The 25556-nt window shown below is 40.8% G+C and overlaps 1 protein-coding gene across 1 annotated transcript in view; it reads right to left on the minus strand.

The window, feature by feature from the left end:
• The window catches only part of LOC110957178 (ankyrin-1-like), a 145209-nt gene that overhangs the window by 86761 nt on the left and 32892 nt on the right, over nt 1-25556 (minus strand). Inside the window, 1 exon segment of the mRNA XM_051938101.1 lies at nt 24322-25116. Coding sequence (XP_051794061.1) covers nt 24322-24447 — 126 coding nt within the window. The 5' untranslated portion in view covers nt 24448-25116.

Genomic DNA, 25556 nt, shown 5'->3' on the forward strand with positions numbered 1-25556 from the left:
AAAAAACCCTCAAAATATGACAAAAATGAGTCACAAAATGACAAAAAATGAGACAAACAACACAAAACAAAACAAAACCCCCCGCCAAAATTTGAAAAAGTTACAAAGCGACAAAAAAATGGACAAACAAGACAAAAAATGACACAAAAAAGACAAAAAATAACAAAAACAAAACGACAAAAACGCGAGACAAAAACAACAAAAGTTGATCAAAATCAGACAAAAACAACAAAAGCAAAACAAAATATGACAAAAATGAGACACAAAATGACAAAAACGAGACAAACGACCCAAAGCAAAACAAAAAAGAGACAAAAAATTAGACATAAAAGTTACAAAATGACAAAAAAATGGACAAAAAATGACAAAAAAACCCCCAAAATGTTACAACAATGAGACACAAAATGACAAAAGAACAAGGAGCAATCTAGTATTCCACCAACAGAAGCAGAGAGAACGCAAAACACATCCCTGCTAATTAGTATGACTAAGATCCTTGATGAGTAACATTAAAATCCCTTGAAACATAAACACCTGTGGCTTCTATCCACCCGTGTGTTTGCATATCTGTGCGAACACGACGGCTGTAGACTCCGGTCTGAACAACGAGGCGTCCCCACTGTGATGACTGTGTTGGTGACAGCAGGTCATCACTAATCACCCAGTAGGTGCACAGTCATACCAGTAAGCAACATCCTGGAAGACTGATGGGGGCACAGGGGGGCCGATGGAGGACGGAAAGTCATTAGGGAACGAAGGCAAGACACAGCAGAAGACAAGATCACAGGAGGGCACTGCAGCATGAGGTGGCAACCATCACCATCAGGACCACTACTGCTGCTAAAAATAGCAGAGATACAGCAATAAGATTAATGACACGGTGTCACGCTTTCCTTAATGTACAAAGCCCTTTTTCATGAAGCAAGACGCTCTTTTAAAGTAAGTTATTTAACGTGGCGTACTGGGATTTTAATGGTTATACTCAGGATGAAATATAGTGAAGAAGACATAAAATTTAAATAAATATCATATTAAGGAAAACAATCGCCACGTGCAAAATGAGAACGACCAAAATGATAAATCATTTTAGCATGTCACCCGCAGAGAAAAACGGCCTTACTGTCAGCCACAGATTGTCATTGCCGGCGTGATGGACTTGGGTGGATTGTGACTGTTCCCTGAGGCCGGTCGATAGAGCCATCTCCTCGTGATTCAGCATTCTGTGCAGGTTCACGAGGGGCATTTTGGCCCACAAGGAGCGATTCATCAACGGGGCAAGTTCCTGATACCGAGGTCGGGCCTGAAGCACAAGGTCTGGAAGGGGTTAAAGTACGGCCTGTCGGTTTAACAGCGAGCGAGCGCCCTGTCCCCAGAAATGAGCCAAATAAAAATTTAAAATAAAGTGTGCATCAGTGAGGAGAGTCACAAGGCTCTGAGATACAAGGAGAGAGAAAGAGAGAGAACCTGGAGGACTCATTGAACCCTGAAAATATGAAAATGCTAGCCTAGCCGCGCTAGACCCAGGTCTGAAGACGCAAGGGTCTAGGAACTCTGGACAGGGAAGGAGGCGGGCTAAAAGGTTGTCTTTCAAATCACTCTGCAGCAATTGGGTAGGTTTACAACCAATCAGCGCAACGAATAGGCTGACGTAGTTCCTAGAGCGCCGGAAATCAGAGGATCTGGTAGTTCGGTGAAGCCTTATTTATACAGTCAATGGGTGAAGCTCAAGTATATTACAGACATGTTAACAGTCTTCGAGTCGTTCCGAGTCGAAAGATAACTGTTTATTGTGCGCAGCCATCTTCTTGTCTATCCTTGTTTCTATGGTTGTTTGTCAGAATCGTCGCGCCTCTGTCGTCACTTAGTTACGCCCGCCTTCTGACTCTACACTTCATGGTGATTCGTCGGCCAGTTTTAGGAGCATCCAACCTCGAGGCTTACCGAGGGTAACTAGACCCACCCTGGCAGAGGATTAAATTCGTTGCCGTGGGTTGTCTAGCGCGGCTAGGCTATGAAACGCTGCATGGGGAGGCAGACAATAAAGGCCTCTACACACTGTGCGATTTTTGGCCGTCCAAAGAAAACAATCGTGGCGATATCTTCGGTCTTGGCTCTAAATCGATGGTCCTACGTCACACTCAGAGACAGGTTCAAGGACAGCGGTTGCCATCGTCTTATGACCAAGTCTCGTTTTTGTAATATTTTGTCTCGTTTTTGGTGAGGTTTTCCATCTTTTTTGTCTGACTTTGTCATTTTGATCATCAAGTAAAATACTATATTGTTCAGTTCAAGACACCTGCGATTAACATTAGGAGTTGTCGTTATTTATATGTTATTATGTTATGATTTTACTGGTCCGGCCCGCTTGATATCAAATTGGGCTGACTGTGGAACCTGAACTAAAGTTAGTCTGACACCCCTGGCTTAAAGCGTCTTTGAGGGTAACAATGCATGAGAATAAACACGATCAGTCAGCACACAGCGAAAGTCTAAGTCTGTGTTACTTTCATAACTGTAGTTGATGCATTTTCCTGTTGTCTCTGATCAATCCATAAACAAAAATGTCCATTATACTGCACTAAGTGAAACCCCAATCACCAAAACTGGTTGAAAAACATAAATTCTTCTGATCATGACATTGCTGATGTTCCTTTGGTACTGTTAATACCTCATTAAGAGGCAACTAAAGCCTAGAAAATTCATCCACACGGGATAAAAACCTTTTAATAAGAGAATCCTAATATGACAACATTCCACATCATCAGTTTAAGGCTAAACAACTTGACCAAAATGCATCAGCCTCCATGCGAGCCGGTGAACAATAATGCAAAGTGGGTAGCAGCATGACTGTGTCACATGACGCCACAATGAGAAGTCACTGAGCTCTTTCCAAAGCCCATGCTATAATAAACCTTATGCACCAGGGAGGGATAAAAATATGGGCTAGACAAGCTGACACACTGCATTTGCAGAAAGCTGCACTCCACTCCGAGCACCATCAATCACCCTTCACCAGTTGCTGATGCTTGTTGTCTGAGTTGTGTATTAAACACGTGATCGCAGATGTGCGTACGGTGGCACGCCAAAAATATCTACGCAAAAAAAAAAAAAAAAACCTAAATGTCAGGCTTTCAGTGGAAAAATCAGCGTTTGATTCAGGGACACAGTGCACGAATGTTACTACAAATACAAATAGAATATGTTTTAAAAGCTCAGTGATTGTTTTTAATTCATGTCTAAAAGAACAAGCTTTCATTCTGAAGCAAACATGTTCAGCACCTGGCTCTGAGGACAATCTAACTGCTAATTAATGTTTCATGTAAGAGTGAAAAAGGGCCTGAAACCATGTTGTAAGCATGTAAGACACGAGGGAAAACACTGCAGCGGTGTTACGTATCATTTGTGTTTGAGATTAATTGCAAGAAGAAGCATAGTTTTGAGCAATTATGCAGTAAAAAATCTCTCTATAAAAGGGTCACAGCATCTCAATAGCATGTGAAAAGAATCATTACTGGGCCTACTATCTTTAATTAGTTAAACTAGCATGGGTAGACATCTCAGGCCTTCCAACTGCACTTAATCAATTTGCGCTAATATCTATTTAACTAGAAACCACACACAAACTTCTAAATTGAGATAAAGATCATGAGATGTATTTATGATGTTAACAGCTGCTTCTTCTTCATTTTCACCGAGTTCATGCAAATTACAGAGCAATCAATCACTTTGCACTCTCCTCCTTTGTGAGCTCGGCCCCTGAATGATGACGACGGGGAAGGAGCTCCGGTTGAACTGTGGGATTAGGGGCTGATTTTAACGTGCATATTTTGAGAGGCTGCGTGATTTTCCTCTCACCTTGGCCTTTCCCAGGGGGATCGCTGGTGCAGAGCCAGCAGCTCACACCCTGTCACCCCGTCACTCAGTCACACGGCCGCGAAACAGCCGAGTCAGGCCCGCTGCTTCATTACAATCAGGCCACGATCCGCAAATATTTTAGCTCGAGTGTGTTTCTGTGAGTCATAGCGCCGAGAACGGTGTGGAAAGTTGTGATTGAGGAGGAGAAAGGTGATTCTCAGTGGTGCTGTCAGCTACTAAAGCAGGGGTGTTGGACTCATCTTAGTCCAGGTTCCACATTCAGCCCAGTTTGATCTCCAGTGACCAGTAAAATCACAGCATAATAACCGATAAATAACCACAACCCCAATTTTTCCTTTGTTTTAGCGTAAAAATGTACATTCTGAAAGTGTTCACATTTAAGGATTTATTGGTTAAAAAAACATTATGAACAAACTTAAAATTCTGAAATGAAATAAATTCAATTTCAACAATATTCAGCTTTAGTTTATCATTTCCACATTACAGCTTCCAGATCCCAGTGTTTCTATAAAGGCACAAAACATTTAGTAACTGAATGATCAAAACGACGAAGGTCAGACAAAAAAATTCATAAAACAAAAACAAGAAAAAATATGACAAAAATGAGACACAAAAGGGCAAAAAATGAGACAAACGACACAAAACAAAACAAAAAAGAGACTAAAAACTTGACAAAAAGTTACAAAGTGATAAAAAAATTGACAAATAACACAAAAATGAGACACAAATGACACAAATAAGACCAAAAATGACAAAAGCCTGAAACAAAACGACAAAAAAGTAGACAAACAACACAAGTCAGACAAAATAACACAAAATGACACAAACAGTATGCAAAACAACGAATAAAGCAAAACATAAAATGATAAAAATGAGATAAAAAAAACACAAGCGAGACAAAAAGGAAACAAAACGAGAAAAGTCAGAAACAAAATGACAAAAACATGACATGAACAACAAAAATCTGACAAAAAAACAACAAAAAAAAGACAAAATATTACAAAAATGAGACAAGTGACAAGAAACAAAACAAAAAAGTGACAAAGAATTGACAATAAAGTTACAAAGTGACAAAAAATGGAAAAACGACAAAGTCAAAAACCAGACACAAATGACAAAAGCGAGAAACAAAACAACAAAAACAACAAGCCAGACAAAAAACACAAAATGACACAAATGATACGCAAAATAACAAATAAAAATGACAAAAATGAGACAAAAAACACAAGTGAGACAAAAAGGAAACACAAAATGACAAAAAACATGAAAAAATCAGACAAAAACAAGACAAAATATTGCAAAAATGATCCAAACAACTTGTCATGGTCCAGAAATTATTTTAAATTTATAGTTTTACTAATTTACAATCTGCAGTTAATGTCTTCTCTGTAAGTTTTACCCTCTGAGGGCCGGATTGGACCCTCTGGAGGACCACTTTTGGTCAGCGGGCCTCATGTTGGACACCCGTGTGCTAAACCCTCCTTGGGATTTCCGGCGTCTGCATCGCTGCTGTCTGAGCTGTTAATGCTAACCAGCAGTGCTTCTGTGAATGAATCATGCCGTGAATCACACACTAATGTCAGAGGCCGACGGTGCTGATGAGAGAATCTCTCGCTGTCTGCGGTTTACTCACTGCCTCTGCTGCATGCTCTCGTGACTTTTGTAACGGAGGCTAACAGGAAGTAAACAAAACGGAGGAGAGGATGCCAACGGGGGGACGATTCTTCGGGGGGGAAGATGGAAAAACTGTTTCATAATCAAGTCCTTCTTTGGCTCTGCAGCTATTTCGAGTGAAAGGTTGAAGAGGATGAAAACATTCTCCTCGCCGTGGCTTCAGAGCAATATTACATTTCCATCTGTTCCTGTGTTCCTGATGACTCCATCATCATCTAAAATCACATCCTATGACTCACAGGTTGCTCTGGCACATTTATTTAGCGCGTGCAGCCTCAGACTCTGTGTATTGGATGATTCCTACCTGCTTGTCGCTGCTACAACAACTGCAACACATGCATGACTGACTGCTGATATTTCACAACAGTGGAAAAGAATACATGTAATTACCATGAGTGTTGTAGCATGTTTGAATGAGTTTAACTAATTCCCCGCCTGCTTAAGTGCCACGCTCTCAGTTTGTCACAAAACAGACGTCAATGTTGGATCAATAGTCTGCAGCCAATACCTTCATGAGACAGCCTGAGTGGAGGATGGACGGATGGAGGAAGGAAGACGGATGAAGAGAAGAGGGCAAACAGTGAGGGTTTTCCACTGAGAACAATCCCCATGTCAAGTGTTAATGAGACTGAATCTGCAGACCAAGCAGTAAATGAACATTTGGTCTGGTGTGGTGCATGAGAAACACACCACCAGCGGTAAAGCACACACACACCAGTAAATGAAAACTGATTACATTAGGCTGGTCATGCTCGGATGCTGCCCATATGTGGAAATAAATCTGGACATTTTACATCAGGGCTGTCCAACATGAGGCCCGTGGGCCAAAAGTGGTCCTCCAGAGGGTCCAATCCGGCCCTCAAAGTGCAAAAATTACAGAGAAGACATTAACTGCAGATTGTAAATTAGTAAAACTATAAATTTAAAATAATTTCTAGACCATGGCAAGTTGCTTTGATCATAAAGTAAAATACTAGATTGCTCATTGTTCTTTTGTCATTTTGTGTTTCATTTTTGCAATATTTTGTCTTGTTTTTGTTGTTTTTTTGTCTTACTTTTATCGCATTGATCATAAAATACTCTAACATTCGGTTCCAGATATCTGTGACTAAATGTTGTGTTCCTTTGTCGACATTCTGTGATCTGGAAGCTGTAATGTGGAAATGATAAACTGAGGGTGTAACGTTGAAATTGAATTTATTTCTCTTTAGAAATTTCAGTTAGTTCAGGATGTTTTTTAAAAAGATAATTCCTTAAACATGAACATTTTCAGAATGGACTTTTTTTTGCACTAAAACATAGGAAACATTAGGAGTTGTGGTTATTTATAGGTTATTATGATGTGATTTTACTGGACACTGGAGATCATATTAGGCTGAATGTGGAACCTGAACTAGGATGAGTTTGACATTCCTGTTTTAGACGTACATACACGCGTTTCCGAACTTGTGAAAGTTTGTGAAATGACTCCAGCGCTCGATGATACGTAACATTAATTCTAGACTTTTTCTACGATGTTAAGAAGTGACAATTAGAGATCCTGATTTTGTATTTTGCAGCTTTCCTCTATGGAAACACTGACTGCTCTGTTGGTGCGACTACAGCGCCTGGATGGTGAAGGATGTGGAAGTGATGGGAGGCGAGTGTGTTCGGCTGACAGCAGCATGTCGGGGATTCCAGACAGAAAGCCGTCTAATCATTTCTGAACCCAGAGAACACAAACGTTTGACAGACTTCTTGGGAGGAGGGCTGCAGAATGTGCATGAACTCTTTTAACATCGGGTTCTTTATATCGCTGACGTGCTTATGCAACCGTTGAGCTACTTAGCTTGGATACAGAGTGCAGTTTACTGACTGGGCTAAAGAAAGAATCCATATCTTGAGACGGGAGATTCGATATAGACCCACCATAGTGAATTCAGAGATGAAAAAATTAGATTTTGTGTTCAGAACTGGCGTCTGCATTCGATGGCATTCAACAGCAAGGGCAGTTTGCTCAATACTTAGAATAGGGTCATTCCATATCATTTCAACCAGTGGTCCCCACCTGACCTTCTCAGTTTTTGCTAAGTTTTTACATACATTTAGTACATTATATGTGATGGTAAAATCCAAAATTTGAATGCTTTATTGTCATTAGTTTCAAAGTTATGGCCATTTGAAGTAGCTAGGGGGTACCCTAAAATTGCGGCCAAAATTAAGACTTTTTGACCATTTTCAGATTTCTATAACTTCTGAACAACAAAAGATAGAGACCTGAAAATTTCAGAATCATTTCACAGTGACCTATATTCCTCAGAAATGTGAAAATATTTACTTTATATTTATAATTGCATGTTACAGAGAATGACAAAGTTGCGATTTTATCCATCACAAACTTCTAAACTGCTACATTTGGCCACCCATTAAAGAAAAACTAATCATCATATCCATTAGAGATTTTATGTGGTATAATTTGGCTATCTAAGGATTGGATCTGTATAAAATGAAAGTGCTATGGTATGTAATGCATGAAATATGAACAGCTAAAAATCAAAAATATCTGTCCGACCTTCGGATTCAAAGGCCAACATTAAACATAGAAGGGTTTACAGAAGCAAGTTGTGCTTGGTGTCAAAATTTGGGGAAATTCCTGTAATTTCACATGATGTCTTTTATTTTTTGATACCACCTATCCCACATGCTGATATTGACCTTTGAATCCGAACTAATTAGTGGCAAGTGGAACTGAATCACTCCTTCATTGTTACCTTAAAAAAAGAACTACATGGATCATCTGTTTTTTAAAAATTATATAATAAACTGTCTTGTTTCAGTCAATATCAAAAATTACTACAATTGTTCATAAATACGAGCAAAATTAACCACTTGAGCCACATATTAAGCTACACAGGTTATAATTTTAACAACGAAATGATGAACAAATTGAGTTGGTATCTACTTTTAACCGTTCTGTTTGGTTCGCTTCTCAGGAACAGCCATGATCCCACCAGGGCATGTTTAATCATCCAGAAATGTCAGAAAAGAAACAAAAAAAAACAATAAACATTGTTTAGATCTCACAGTTACCTCCACTATTAACCATTTCTATCAACATTCAGTGCAGCGGTGTTCTTTACGTCTCACAGATCACAGTTCAATGAGGATAATTCAATCATTTTACATAAAAAATACACATTTAAAATACAGCAGTTTCACATGACAATTACTTTTGAAGAATTTTATTTTACATTTTGAATTTTTTTTCTTTTTATGAGTGATGTTGATAAATGAACGCAAATGAGATAAAACGCAGAATATTACTAGGCCTATTAATTCAATTAAAACCAGCCCTCCACAGGGTTCATGTGTGACACCCCTGCTCTAAACGAAGACAGCAAGCCAAACCAAGAGGCACGTTTAAGGCATGAGAATGGAGGATTTGCTCATGCAGCTGAACTCTGCATTTCCTATATGTGCTTTAATGGCAGTCTAATGCACTTAAATGCATTCTATTACACTAACGTTTGTACTGCTATTGATGAAGCATCTATCTATCTAGCGTCTATATATCATGCTACGACCTACGTACGAGTGCAACAAAATATAAATCCTCATATCTCGATCACTACAGATGAAAATGTCAGTGGTACAATTGAATTAAGTTTATCATCTTCAGTGACCTTGATAAACAAATAAGAACATTTTTACACAGAGCTTTATAATTGTGATTCAGTGGGACGAGGAATAAATGCAGCAAGATCAAGAAAGCAGCTGATGAGACAGGATGGAGGAAGAAGACAAGGCAGTAGAAGAAGAAAGAGATGGAGGAGAAGGAAAAGCAGAACAGAGATGGGAGGATAAAAGGAGGAAGAATAAGCCGAGAGACAGAAGGATAGCTGGTGGAGAAAAGCAACGAGGGCACCGTGGATGAACAAACAGTCGCTACACTTTCCCTCCTTCCATCTAGAGTTTAAAATTGAATTAGCAATGAAGTATTTATACTAGTGCAGTGTGGATTTTCCGACTCAATGCCTCTGTACAGTAGACCGGTGGAGGACGGAGCAGAGGAACACAGAGCACTGCCGATTTGGGTCTTTTTGCGGCATACATGTAACAGGCATGATGACACATTTACAGCCCAAAACACAGGATCTCACTCACTGAGGGAGAATTAGAGTGAAAGCAGGAGCAAAAGCAGCCGAGGCATGACGAGGATTTAGAGTCGACAGAGGAACAACACTTCTGGCTGTCGCATTCCCAGCCCGGCTGCCATCAACGAGTGCTGATGCAAGGATCTGTCAGATCAGAGAGCGTGTAGTGATATCGGCGAATGAACGGCAGCCGGTTTTCGCAGGGATGTTGTACAGAATTTCAGCTTTTTCTGTAGTTTACAACTTGAAAGCCAACACTGTTTACAGGAAGGAGTGTCTGTTGTTGAACCCGATCACTTAGATTTTGTGTGGATGTGTGGGAACGTGAGCGCTGTCCACCGGATAGGACTGGTTTTTGACTGATGAGGACCGAGGAGGGAAGAGCCATTCCATCTGACATCGGACAGCAATCCCAGTGACACAAGACGGCCCTTCCTGCCACGCACATACGTGTTGAAACGCACATGCGCGCACACAATTCAACCATCTACACAAATGCATCCTTCTATGCATGGACTGCATTAAGCTTATTTATCACACTTTTCAATCCCCAAAACTTCAGTGCTTAGATGGCTGATGTTCCAAATCGGCATCACAGGGTTTGAGTATTTGCATTTTGCCAATAATTTTTGATAGAATTTGGTCATAGTAAGCAGCTCACAAGCACAAAAATGGCAACAACTTGCATGAAAGTAGGGGGGAGTTGCTTCCCCAAGCGAAGGAGTTCAAGTATCTCGGGATCTTGGACAGGCGGATTGGTCAGCAGAAATGTAGATGTTGTACCGAACCATCGTGGTGAAAAGGGAGCTGAGCTGCAAGGAGAAGCTCTCAATTTCGTTCCGACCCTCACCTATGGTCATGAGCTCTGGGTAGTGACCAAAAGAAGGGGATCGTGGATACAAGCAGCCAAAACGAGCTTCTTTCGTAGGGTGGCTGGGCTCAGCCTTAGAGATAGGGTCGAAAGGAGCCAGTTGAGGTGGCTTGAACATCTGATTTGGATGCCTAAAGTGAGGCTTCCTTCGGAGGTTTTCCAAACACGTCCACCTGGGAGAGGACCTCAAGGGAAGACCCAGAACCCGCTGGAGGAATTACGTATCTCATCTGGCCTGGGAACGCCTTGGGATCCTCCAGGAAGAGCTGGAAAGCGTCGCCGGGGGAAGGGATGCCTGGAATGACCTATTTCATCTGCTGCCTCTGCGACTTGGCCTCGGATAAGCGGAAGAAAATGGATGGTAGATGGATGGCATGTGCACCAATAAACACCTCCTGAAACACCTCTCTAAAACAGCCTGAATCCAAACCGAACAATATAATCTTTGTGTTGTAAAGCTGTGTCCATTCCTGGTTTGCCATTAGACAGAATATGCCTCAGATCCGGCTGCACACTTTCAAAATCTTTCCAATCACGATGGCAGGATGCACAAGAAGTAATGAAAAATATCTCACACCGCCATTACCACCACATAAAATCCTCAACTTTTGATCAAGCATTGTGTCCATTAGCCGGCGCAGGAAAGCGATGGAGTCGGGGTGTGCCTGCCTGACAGCGGCTGCTTCAGTGCATTAGTGGGCTCCTGTAGGCCACATGATCCATGCAGACCTTGAGGAGCACTAATTCCATTACATAATGCCCAGCTACAGCTCTAAGTGTGTGTGAGTGTGTGCTCTTTGTCTGCGTATCAGTGTGTGTGGCTTTGTGCCAGTCTGCATCACTTTCCCTTTTCCTCTAATGATTCTTTGGAATTAGCGGCGTTCACATGATTTGGCTAACGACCAGTGACGAGTCTGACGCGTCTCTCACGTTAGGTATGTCCGTATGTAGGTCAGCTGTGAAAATCAGACGTCTTTTGTAGCCGTTGTATATTTTAGAAGCCCCTTTTGATGTAAAGTGGAACATCTCGGTATGCAAGATAAATATCTGAAGAATTTGGAAAGCAACTTCTGTCTGACTCATGTTTTGTTATTGATTTAGCTTTAGTCTCATCAGATGTTCTGTGAGCTCAAATTAAACTCGGCATCCGCATAAATCTCGGACCAAACGGAGCGGTTTCTCAGAGTAGATAAAGCAACAAGCCGTTTTCCTTCCAGCGTTTTCTGTCTAGCTGGCAATCTGTGCAGCAAGTTAGATGCTTTCAGGTCCTCATCCATCTCCTGACCTCTTCATCATGCTACCATGTACAGTGTCACAACGTAATCACCATGGCAACATTTGTCACTTCTGGCCGCCTGCCGGGTGACCTCGGGGTCATGATAAACTTTGCCTAAAGATTTAAAGCTGCTGCTCCTCGCTCTAGATGCCACTGCTGCACATAGGGTGGCCTTGCTAACAGCAGTGATGGATGAACTCGTAACTGTAATGGGTACAGGCTGGGAGATGAGCTGCGACTCCTGAGAAAGTCACACAAACCAGACAACACATTTATCTAATGGGCCATCGGCACAGATGCTAGCGTTGGAAAAGAATACCCAAATCACACAGTATATCTGTTAAATGCAAGCCAAAGGAGAAATTCTGATTTTAATCTCACATTTGAAGTATAAATAGTTGGAGTATAAATAGGTACCCTGATTGTTTATTATTCGATAATACTAAAGTATAACTTGCACGCAGTCAACTCTCCTGTTGTCTTCATTTACGGGCACCAAAAAACACAATTTCCTTGTCTGAAAAAACTTTCAAAAATTCAGCAAAAAAAAAATCCCCAGATTTCTGAAAAGTTGCAAAACCTTCGGGAAGAAAATTCAAGTAATTCCTTAAAAAATATATTTTATAAAAATCCAATAAATTTGGTGAGAAAATTATTGGAAATATTTTCAAAAAATGAGTAAAAATCTTCCAAAAAAATCCTTAAAATATCTTAAGTGATTACATATATATCAACAAATCTTCTAATATTTTCATTAAGAACATTCACAAAAAATAAATGACAATCCAGCAAAATTGGCTGGATTTTTTTTTTTTAACATTTCTTTTTTCTTCCACCAAAAAATTTTCAAAAAATTCCCAAAAATGTTGTAAATGTGGATATCAGAAGTTTCACTGTGAATAAAAGAGTTTTGTCTCCGCATTTTCAAACTTTAAAACGGGCCAATTTGACCCGCAGGACGACACGAACGTCACTAAATGTGAATTACATTACATTACGTGCAACAAATTTTCTTCTATCCAAGCACTAGAGCCATAAATGCACCAGAATTGCGTGTCGACAGCCAACAATGGGCAGCAAAGTTTCGCATTAATGGAGCAAATTTATCAAAAGGTGCCGAACAAGGCCTGCTTATCTTAAATCACTCTGATCTCCAGATCAAAATATGTGACAGAGTCGAGTCCTAGATAAGCCCTCAGAGAGGTCTGATAAATATCGGCCATCATGCTTCTATTCTGGAATCATCCGTGTTGTTTGAGCAGGTACGGATCCAGGGCAACATCAGATACAGTATCGGAGCAGGTGCTTGGCTCGCGCACGGTACTGGTGTGTAGATAGATGGGTAGCTCTGATCTCAAATGCGGTGTAATCCAAGGCAGCCAGGTAAATATAGCCCGTGGCTGCTTCGGGGCTCGGCAGAGTGCTGCTTCGCTCGACCTTGGCTCATCCTACCCTCCCTTTTCCTCAGAGGGAATGAAAAGGCACCGGCCAGCACCGTTATTCTCCTTAGTGTTGTCTTACAAGCACGCATGTCTCTTAAAAATGATCAAAAAGTGATCCAGAGTAGAAGATTTCCTCATATTTTACACAATTTGAAATAGAATTCACTGCATTTGCACTAAAAATGTGCATAATGTGAAAAATATTACGTTACATTAAAGTCAGCAACTACAGACTTGAGACTTAGTGCTTTAATGTTTTTTTTGCTCCCTTGGGGCAAAAACATGAATTCTGCTTTAAAAAAAAAAATCGCAACAGAAACATCAAAAACCCACATGAAATCACATTTGAAGCCCGATTCCTAAACGCAGCACACAGAGGCCTGTTAGATTCAAAATGTCTGACAGGAACAGTTCAAATCAAAATGTTGAAGCATCAGTAAAGGTTCGGGCTGGACCCTGTGATGCAGTGAGTGATTATAGGCCAGTTCATGCCAAATCCAGTGACTGCATGAAGTGAACACGCTGCTAACATGCTGACTGCACATCTGCCAGGAAAAAATGGAGCTTAAAACGAATGAGACAAGACTGTACATGGACATTCTTGGTCATCAATACCTTTAATCCTGTTGTGGTTCTCATTTACAGGGACAAAAAATATTCTTTCCTTGTCTGAAAAAAAGCCAAAAATTCAGCAAAAAAAAAAAAAATTCCCCCAAACTTCTGAAAATTTGCAAAACCTTCAGGAAGAAAATTCCAGTAATTCCTTAAAAATTTCCCGTACAAGTTTTATTTTAAAAAAAATCTTAAATTTGGCCAGAAAATTCTTGTAAATATTTTTTTTCAAAAAAATGATTAAAAATCTTCCAAAAAAATCATAACAGTAAAATTTCTAACATTTTCTTTAAGAACATTCACAAAAAAATCAACCAAAATCCAGCGCTGGATTTTGGTTGATTTTTTTGTGAATGTTCTTAAAGAAACATTTTTCTTTTTTTCCACCAAAAAATGTTCAAAGAATATGTTGAAGAAAATGTTGAAAATGTGGACATCAGAAGTTTTACCGTGAAAATGCATTTCTCCCCCCCCCACATTTTCAAACTTTAAAACGGGCCAATTTTGACCCGCAGGACGACACGAGGGTTAAACTGTACCATTGCAAGAATTATAAAGGAAGTAGCGGCTGCTGATGCTTAGATCTGAACACAGCCGGAAGTTCTAAGCTCTCCAGAAGTCCTGTGCTACGTCCGCTCGCTGTGCACTTCAGGAATAATCACACTGACAAGGTGCTACAGCCTGAGACCAGCTGCTGTATCCTGGTAAAAGTGCAAAGTCACAGCCCTGTGTGGATTCCTGTGTTCCATACGACGGACGATGCAGCCACACGACAAGCTCTTATTTCAGTATAATCATAAATTGGCCTGAAGCTGTTTTCATACATTGGATAAACTCCTATGAATTACCTAGATGATCGATTCATTTACATCTAAAGCTTTGGCATGTAATAACAGACCGGCAAGGACTAATTTTCCCCTTGTCTCAAATATTTGGATTTATTTATGCAGATTATACAACTTTTAATTACCAAACTTAGCAATCAGTGAAAACTATTTGATGTCATTATACCATGTGCTGTTTCTGCATGAGGACCAAATGGGCAGAGAGGCAGACAGAGATAGAAGAGAATTTTGGCTAATTAGTGCTGGGTATCCATAAGGTTACATAAAAGTGGAATGAGATACCCTGCAGGCCTGGTATTTCACTCACATGCACACACACACGGCTCCTCTGAAAACACGGGTAAGCACACACACACATGCATGCACAAAGAGCACACACTCTGCATTAACAGAACTTTGGATCCATTGTTTTAAGTGCAGGCCTGGAGGAAACAGAGAAATGCAAAGGGGCCTGAGGAGCCTCCTGCTGAACGACAACAATAAAAGGCTCCAGGTCCCAGATTAGTTTAACTCGCTGCTTACAGAACGGGAAATGAACTAATGAACTGCAATCTAAAGATGGCCGAGCATTCTCACGTACGTTCTAATATTCCATTCTTATACATTCCAGTTTTATCATAGCTGTGTAATTATGTGACCTATAAAGCAGGGGTGTCCAACATGAGGCCCGCGGTCCAAAAGTGGTCCTCCAGAGGGTCCAATCCGGCCATCAAAGTGTAAAAATTACAGAGAAGACATTAACTGCAGATTGTAAATTAGTAAAACTACAAATTTAAACGACAAGTTGTTTTAATCATAAAGTTGAATACTAGATTGTTCTTTGTTGTTTTGTGTCTCATTTTTTTTATCTTTTCTTGTCTTTTTTGTGTGATTTTTCTCATTCGTCTCATGTTTTTATCATTTTGTTTTTCCTTCTTGTCTCGCTTGTGGGTTTTTTTTGTCTTATTTTTGTCATTTTGTATTTTGCTTTATTCGCTGTTTTGTGTTTTGTCTTACTTGTGTTGTCCATTTTTCAATCAATCAATCAAAGTTTATTTGTATAGCACTTTTCATACAAAAAGTAACACAAAGTGCTTAACAAGTTAAAAACAAACAATAAAAAACAATAAAAAGACAATGCCCCAATGCAATTTTTTGTTGCTTTGTAGCTTTTTTGTCTAATTTTTTGTCATTTTGTTTCTCGTTTTTGTAATTTTTTGTCTTGTTTTTGTTGTCTTTTTTGTCTGACTTTTTTTTCGTTTGATCATAAAGCAAAATACTCTACCATTCAGTTCCAGATTCCTGTGACTAAATGTTGTGTTCCTTTGTAGACACTCTGATCTGGAAGTGATAATGTGGAAATGATAAACTGAAGAAGAATGTTGTTGAAATTGAAATTACTTTTCCTAATTTCAGATTGTTCATAATATTTTGTAAAGAGATAATTCCTTAACTGTGAACATTGTTGCACAAATTAAAGGAAAAATTAGGAGTTGTGGTTATTTACAGGTTACTATGCTGTGGTTTTACTGGAACACTAGAGATCAAACTGGGATGAATGTGGAACCTGGACTAAAATTAATAGATAATTGCATTCCACTGTAGCTCAATATGCTAAAAGCAAACATTTGTTTCTAACTTGTTTAGCTGGAATAGAAATTTGCATGTTTTCTGCTGCAATGCATGAGGTCAAATCTGCAAGGGAGTGTTGGGGGGGGACCTGTTTTAGTGGAACATTTGCATGCAGGGAGGCGTCATTCAAAAGGTTAATTCACCAAAGGAAGCGTGTCTTATTGCACAATCCAAATGTTTGGCAAAACGTCACATTTTCTGCTGCTGTTAGGAAGCTGCTATTGCTGTTTTCTGCAGCAAAGTGGATAGCAGAAAGCGAAGAAAACGCCCAGTGAAATGTGGAAAAAGCATCTGTTGAGCCAGATTCGATCAGAGGTGTCGTACTGTGCCACTGATCTACCGGTGCAGCAACGTACTCGCAAAAGCAGGGAAGAAGAAGACCACAGGGTACTAAAAATGGATTTAAGCGAGGATAGATTTAAAATCAGGAGGAGGGAAGTGCACGCCCAGGATATATACAATGCATTTTATATCATCACTTTTTTCCAAGAAAACTCCACAAGGCACCTTTAAACTTAGATTAACTTAATAACGTTGTGAAATCGTCGGTGTCATCTGGTTAAAATGTTCTCTGAGAGCCGGTGTCTCTACTCAGCCATAGATCATCTGTGAGAAAAGAAGCTCCACCCTGCGACGCCTCTGTGCATCCTTGAGTGGGCCGAGTGTTTCTGTCACTCTAAAAACCCCAACAGAGTGATACATCCTCTCTCTCCAGCCGACTGTCACATCAATTTCAGCGGCCACATTTGCCGGTTAAAGCTTCACTCACACCGTGTCAATAATTTAGGATGATCGACTCGATAATTTTGAACCCGGCATTCGGACAAAGTAGCTTGTGAAAAAATTATGTGAGCACTTGCGGTCCGGAGCTTGTATTTTAGTGTGACGGATACATATTTTAATCAATATTTGTGTAAATATATGCACTAGATTAAACTCAGGGTCAAAAAACTTCACTGTAATGAAATAGCTGCATGAATAGGGAGTGGTAATACTTAGATTTCACAAGCCAAACTTAACGATAAACATAATAAATCACGGTCTTATGTGTCATTTCAGTTCACCTCAATTGCATTTCAGCCCTTGCTTTATTCTCAAAGTGTATGTTTTTAAATTTTCTCTAATTTGTGTGAGGAAAAAGCAGATGGTAGAGGTGAAGCAGATGAGAAAGGTTTGGTTTTTTCTTGCATTCACCTCAGCCAGCACAGCCACTTCCTCTGCAGATTCCCTATAACCGCATTACTGTCCAGCCTGTCCAGAGCTGTGATCGGATCTTAGTTGGCACCGTCGTGGATAACCTTTGGGCAAGGGGAGGAGCAGGGAAGAAAGATCCCATGCTGCCGAGTTTGATTTACATCCAGTGGAGCCAATTAACATCCCGAGAACATTAAGAACTGCCTGTGCCTCCTCTTCCCCTCTCCATCTCTTTGACTCACTCCCTCTGGGTGCATAGCAACAATCTACTGAAGGAAGAAAGACGGATTTAGACGGAGACGCACGGCGAAGAGTTTATGATTGAGGTGAAGCTGAGGCGGAGAGGCAAAAACTCAAAATCTCACCTAGTCTATTTCTCTTATTTTTAGTCAAAATGTGTCATTCCACTTGATTTAAGATACATTCACTTAACAAGTGACATTTCAGCAGATGGAGGGACTTGTTTTAAGACAATGCATCTTAAATAACTTGTTAAGTCAAACAATATTGAAATTGTTTTGAGTTGAGTTTTACAAGAAAACTCAAAATAAGTTTAGCCCTGGTGTCACAGTGAAACTTCTGATGTCCTAGCCTAGCCACGCTAGACCCATGCTCTGAAGACGCAAGGGTCTAGGAACGCTCGACGGGGAGGAAGGCGGGCTAAAAGGTTGTCTATCAAATCACTCTGCAGCAATTGGGTAGGTATACAACCAATCAGCGCAACGAATAGGCTGACGTAGTTCCGAGAGCGCCGGCGGATTGTGGCTAAGTCCCATTAGCTTCCCAACCAGCGGAGCCAACTGGTATATTAAGGATTTGCCATATCCCGTCGGCATAAGTCCAAATACGTCTTTCTTCTCAATGAAACACTTCAGTGCCGTCCTTTATCTTTCAAGTTGAATTTTAGCTTCAAATCTTTAAGGGCTGTGGCCAAAGCCGAGTCGAAAGATAACTGTTTATTGTGCGCCGGTTGTTTCTGTCAGAATCGTCGCGCCTCTGTCGTCACTTAGTTACGCCCGCCTTCTGACTCTACACTTCATGGTGATTGGTCCGGCCAGTTTTAGGAGCATCCAACCTCGAGTCTTATGGAGGGTAACTAGACCCACCATGGCAGAGAATTAAATTCGTTGCCGTGGGTTGTCTAGCGCGGCTAGGCTACTGATGTCCACATTTTCAGCATTTTTGGGAAATCTTTGAACATTTTTTGGTGGAAGAAAAGATGTTAAAAATGTTTCTTTAAGAACATTCACATAAAAATAAACCAAAATCCAGCGAATTTCGCTGGATTTTGGTTTATTTTTATGTGAATGTTCTTAAAGAAAATATTAGAAGTTTTACTGATATTTATGGAATTACTTTAGATATTTTTAAGATTTTTTGGGGAAGATTTTTACTAATTTTTTGAAAATACTTACAAAAAAATTTCTTGCCAAATTTAGGGGAATTTTTTTTTAACTTTTAAGGAATTATTGGAATTTTCTTCCTGAAGGTTTTGCACATTTTCAGAAGTTTGGGGGATTTTTTTTTTTTTTGCAGATTCTTTTGGAATTTTTTCAGACAAGGAAACAATATCTTTTGGTGCCTGTGAGTGAGGACAACAGGAGAGTTAATACATCTCAAATTAGGAGGTTACATGAAAGCAAAAATCTATTTTTGAGTGAAAAACTGCTGCATTTTAGCATTCTGCCTTATTTGAGACACCTAAGCTTGACAATCCCGGTAAAATAGAGCTTAAAATAAGTTTTCCCAGCTATTTTTAAGACCTCAATATTCTAAATATCAGATCTTATTTAAAGAAATCTTACAAAGCCATATTTCACTTGTTCTATTAGCAGATTTTTTCACTTATTTCAAGGTAAAAGTTGCTTGAAATAAGTTTTTTTTTTCTTGTTTTGAGACAGGCATTTTATCCAGTGCATTCAGTCAGGAGCAGTGAAGCAGAGATGGGTCTTCCTCTATCTTCCTTATTGCTGCCTGAAGCTTGTGAACACCAGCAGACTACAGCGACACTGATACCCCACATGGCCTTTTGTTCCTTTTTAATTTAAAAATTTCAGAAACACACAAAGATGAGCACAGACAAAACTGCACGGCTGTGAAAGTACAGCATAAAAGGACGAGAAAGGCTGTTACTCCCTTACATTCTGCAGAAAGAAGAAGACCAGGAGGAGGTGTGCAGCAACAGCAAAAACAGCAGCGCTTGCAAAGTTGTCACTGTGCACATTTGTTCCATCAAAAGAAATGCTAAAATAGGCTCTTTCGGGGCAATTATGGGGGAAAAATACACATAATTATACTATAACAACAAAGGAACAAGTCAGACAATGATTAACTCAATGGACCTGCCTGTAAGATGATATTTATTCTGGAAATTATGGATGAAAAACAAGAGGCTGTCTTTGCGCTTCACAGACTGCAAAAAGCCAAAAAAAATAAATAAATACAATAAAAATATTATTACCTATTACCTCCCACACTGCCTGTAGGCACCAAGGTCCTATTATCTCACTAGAACTTGTTTTATGGCTCTTATCCAGGTTGTTTTCTCCTGACTAGATCCTTGCTTGTGTTGTTTCCACTCTCAGATGCACGTCGCTTTGGGTAAAAGCTAAATTAAATTGTAGAATTGTCTTACATTCAGGGACTAAACAATTCCGAATGTCTGACGTCAACTACGGTGAGCGTTTTCCATTTATAGCATGACTTGTAAAGTGTTTGATCTGATGAGACAGATTCATGATAACTGAAGCGTCTGATAACGAGGGCCGCTCTGCATGAAGGCCGACTGCACGTCTGTTTAACGTCACACTTTGCAAAACCGAACAATTTCTGTAAAACTGAAAAGACACGACCACCTTTCTTTGATCTTGTTTTGTCGTCGTCAGCTGCGGCCGACATTATTCAAACCGTGTTTCACTGCTAAAGGTCACGCATTTCCAAAGCAACGGCAGCTTGCGTTACTGTTGTGAGTCCTGCGCCTCACTGCTGGCGTTGTTTGACAGGCAGCAGAGAAAAAAAAACACATTTCTTCATTTCACAGTTTAGGCATTTAACACATCATACATAAGCCACAATTGATGAATGAATTCGCCAAATAAATCTGACATTTCTCCCAGCTCCAAATTGGAGTTTTTACTGATATTTTTGACAGTAGAGTGAAGCACAAATAATTTCCAAGGCCTCTTTACAAATGAACGAAGTGAGAAAGCAGTTTTGAATCTAATAATCATGAATGAGATCGTAAACATAGCAGCTTCAACAGCAAAAAGAACTTAAGCTAACAAATGAACCATGAGCGGACGGTTAGTGAAGCTCTGCCTTTTATATCACCAATTATATGTAAGACAAAACAGCAATGATACTCTTGGTTTTAAGCGTGAGGCCAAAGTGTTTTTTCTCGCTGGTAATGATGTCTAAAATATTCAAACAGCGCTCATTAAATTAGTTATTTAGAACCACTTTGCTAGTCTCAAATGACACACCGTACCGAGACCAAACTAATCATACATTTTTTAAAAATCCAAAAATCTAGTGTCAAACACAGCAAAGCAGAAGAGCGGATTAAAGCGCTGGCCTCACATAACCTGCAGCAGCACCGCCCCGAGGCACGGCATTCATACTTGCTTGCTAAGGTTCCGACTGCTCAACGAACTTCTGTAAGAAGCAAGCACAACGCTACGCAACAGGACTGGATCACGTTCACAGAAAACACACACAGGATTTTGGACAGCAGCTGATATTATGATATTTTCAAGCTCATTTTAGCTGATTGTACATTTACTTTTGCACACATTCAAGCCTCACCTGGAGTAGAATAAACATGTGAATAAAACTACCTCAGCTTTACATGGGATTTATGTCATATTTGTCTTCAAGCAGCATTTTTAAAAGTTTAAGCTTTTAACCTGATATGTGTTATCTGTCTGTCAATGTTCACTTTAGGCCAGTATTTAGTTTTAAAGCCATTAACGGCCGATACCAGAGGCGAGGCGCTATCATTGTGTGTCACTAATGGAAAAATCTTGTAAATCTAATTTGGTTATCAAGCAACGCTGCTCACTGCAATCTTACCCACAATGATCCAATACAACCTGAGACTTTACAAGGGGTTAAACAGCAGAAAATGTCTCTTCAATTTCTGCTGCCCAATTAAATTTCACATGCAGGGGGTCGTTGGAGTTCCCTTCCTGCAAATCGACATGAGTTGATTTCAGATGTAAGTCAGAACTTTGGTGAAAATGTAAACACACAATATCAGTCAGTTCTTCAGAAAAGTCATGAAAACCAAAGACTTTGATGCATATACGAAGAAGATAACAGATTCTGTTGCACTGTTCTGAAAACTTGAGTGTTTTATTCTATCTAATTTCACTTCCATGGAGACGGCTTTCCTTTTCTTGGAAGCATCAGAAGATTTACGCTTGGGAGCCATAATGAAGGAGTAAAAGTTAGTGACTGTAGCGCATCGAGGACGTCGTAAGCCGAGGACCGCCTGTGCTTTAGTTTGCACATTTGTAAGGGCAATGTCACACAAAAACCCATCCATCCATTCTCTGTACACCGCTTTATCCTCACTAGGGTCATGGGGGGTGCTGGAGTCTATCCCAGCTGACTCGGGTGAAGGCAGGGGACACCCTGGACAGGTCACCAGTCTGTCACAGGGCTACACATACAGACACACAATCACACTCACATTCACACCTACGGGCAATTTAGAGTAACCAATTAACCTCAGCATGTTTTTGGACTGTGGGAGGAAGCCGGAGTACCCAGAGAAAACCCACGCATGCACAGGGAGAACATGCAAACTCCATGCAGAAAGATCCCAGGCCCAGACCGGGATTTGAACCGGGGATCTTCTTGCTACAAGGCAACAGTGTTAACCACTGTACCACTGTGCAGCCCTCACACAAAAATGAGAAATAAAATAATATCAGCATTTACAACATTCAAACCTGAATACAAATGTATATTCATCTAATCATTAGGTACACATGGAGGATCTTCCCAACTGCTTTAAGTTCAATCTTGAATGGTTGCTTCCATCTTGGTCTGTCCATCATCACCAAAGCCACCATCTCAACCAGTATGTTCATCATCTGGCTGATCTTCTCTCTGTTCATTTAAAGCAACAATTATGTGAATGTTATATAACTTAAATAAAGTTAGTTTTACTGCAAAATCTGAAAAAAAAAATCCCCCAGAAACCTCATTTAAGTTGCCAAAACCAAACCCTTAGCTAACACTTACATAAAAAAGCAGGGGAGGAAAGACTAGCTCAATTCATGATAATCAAAGATGAGTTATATAATCTTCACAAAATTGGCGTCCACACCGTGTGGTCACTTCATTACTTTGTACCATTCCATTGTATTGTTTTTTTATTGGACTGCTGCTCTAAGCTGCAGATTTTCTTGTTTATGTAAGTTCTCACTACGTGATACAAGCGACACTGTGTTACTGTAGAAAGAACAATATCTCACAACACCACCACCGTTTTGTCATTTATCCAGTTTTCTCAGCAAGAAAAGCAAAACAAGCTCGTATTACAAGCCTCTGTGCTGCCGGAGAAACCTTAAAGTTTAGCATTGGGGGCATTCTTATTTTGATTTTATTGTGAGAAGAACGTTAAATGACATTACACCCCAGTTGTATTAGCGCTTTCCTTTGTGTGTCCGCCTTTAAAACAAAAGCTCCACATACTCACGTACACACATCTCCCATGCTGAATACATTAAGACCTGTTCCACATCACAGATATAAAGCAATAGGTTCAGAAAGCAACCGAGAGCTGGAATTCCACTGAACGCTAAGTCTAAAACCATTGATAAAGCTGGAAATTCGACTAAGGGATAAACATCATTTTTAATCAACTCAACGAGCACCTTTCACTACAGCATTCTCATAAATCATTTCGGTGCTGCCAAGCGTGAGTGCGAGGCGACACAATCCTAATAAAATCTGCACCCAATGGCACAGCGAGAGCGGGAGAGCGCAGGAGGGAATGAATGAGAGCCCCGATGCCTACAGGATCATATTCTGTCTGTGACAACACATTCAAATACTCCTTTTTGCAACCAAAAAGATAATGCCAGCAGCAAATGATGTCATAAATAACCATAACCACAGATTACTCCTTGAAGAATACATGCAGCACAAGCCTGTCCCTAAAGATGCACACATGCATTAAAATTGCATCTATTATTAGAGTGTACCTCCATTTTCCCCCTCCATTTTACATCTCCCTAAATGAAAAGAAAAAAATATGGGGGAAGACAGCACATCTAAGAGCAACACAGCTTCGTGGAGGAGCAGTGAAAGCATGTTGCTGGTGCTGGTATGCAGATAAAAACGTGCAGCACAGAACTTGCATTGCATTCATGTGAATAAGCTGCACCCATGTAAGGCTGAAATCCCCCACAACGCTTGTCAGGTGAAGCAAAAAGAAGGACACGTTCTGTCATTTAACCAACACCTCCGATGGCACAACAGTCATCATGAGCCTCCTTTTTCTTCCCCTACAGCTTCATATCTGACAGAGCAGACACAACCTGTACCAGAGCGTATGTGCATGACTGGTTAGCCTAAACACACGAGCACACGCACCAGCTGAGGCCATAGGACCAACTGTGTAATTACACATGTGTAATTGCATCCTAGCCAATCATGCACAATAGATGGAGTGAGAGAGAAACTGCAGGAGAGATAGAGGAAGGCGGGCAGAGGAGGAAAGATGGACGTGAGAATGACCGTCACCTCCTCTGTCTCCTGAGACAACCAGCCATACCTTGCGCCTGCGGTCTCTGGATCGATTCCTCTTTTTTATCTTTTCCTCCTCCTTCTCCCTCTGCTCTTGGGCGGCGGCCTCTGCGAGGTCCTTGGTCTTGCGGAGCTGCTTGGCGGCTTGCGCCATGGTGCCGCTGCTACTGTTGCTGCCGCTCCAGTCGCCGTTGCTCCAGCCCTACCACAGGTCGTCCCTGCTTCCTCTTCCTGTGCCCCTCTGTCCCCCAAGCCCCGTCACTTACTACCTCCTCTCTGGCGGCCACCACGACATGAGTGCAGAAGGCGAGCGGTGGGAACGTCTGGCTCCGGATGTCTGTGCGTGGATAATGTTGATGCTACAGCAGCCACAAGACAGCCTCCAGCAGCCACAAAGAAAGATGCTACGGCTAGTGGTGCTGATGCTGCTGCCTGTGCCGCGGCTGCTACTCATCCAGTCAACTAGCACTGCACTGAATCGCCTCCCCTCCCCCTTCTGTCTTTCCTACCTTCCTCCCTTCCCTCCTCTCTCCTCCCTCTGCTTGCAGAGACCAGTCACGCAGTTCTGTGCTGAGCACAGTGGGGATCCTGCTGCAGAGCTCCCTCTTTTTATCTGTCAAATGTCCTCTTCCTCCTGCTGCTCTGGATCCTTCTCCAGTTTTCTTCTCTCAGAGAGGCAATCTTCGTTGACAATATCTGTTGTTCCACCTTGCATAAGTGAGGTACAGAAGATGAGGGCGCCAGAGCTGCGGAATGCCTTCAAATTATTTTTTTTCTCACGTCTTCCCTCTCTCTGACCGTGGCTTTTCCACGGCACCTCCCCCTGGAAACAGATGGAAAGGAAGAACAGAAGTGAGAGACATGGAAGCTTGTAAAATGGGAATGGATTTCTAATATACAGGGTGTGAGCGCTGACAGGAGGGCTGGTCACCTGACGGCTATCAGAAGCCAGCGTTCAGGTGGCATGGAGTGTCACATATTAACATCTACAGCAGCCTACTTTCCTCATGTTTTAGTGTCAGAAGCAGAAATGGAGAAAAACATCAACGACATGAACGCCTCATAAAAACTGCATGTCCTCTCCCTCCCCTTTTATCCCATCACTGTACCTTTTCCTTCAGATCAGGAAGGAATGCAGGGATGTTTGATGCAGCAAGTCAGGAGCAGATGAGAAACTGGCAGCGGTTTTTACATTTAGAGGACAAATTACTGTGAAATGGACAACTTTTTATTCATAAATCCAATGAATCCCTAAAACCGTTT

This window comes from Acanthochromis polyacanthus, chromosome 18, assembly GCF_021347895.1.
Source record: "Acanthochromis polyacanthus isolate Apoly-LR-REF ecotype Palm Island chromosome 18, KAUST_Apoly_ChrSc, whole genome shotgun sequence".
NCBI lineage: Eukaryota > Metazoa > Chordata > Actinopteri > Pomacentridae > Acanthochromis > Acanthochromis polyacanthus.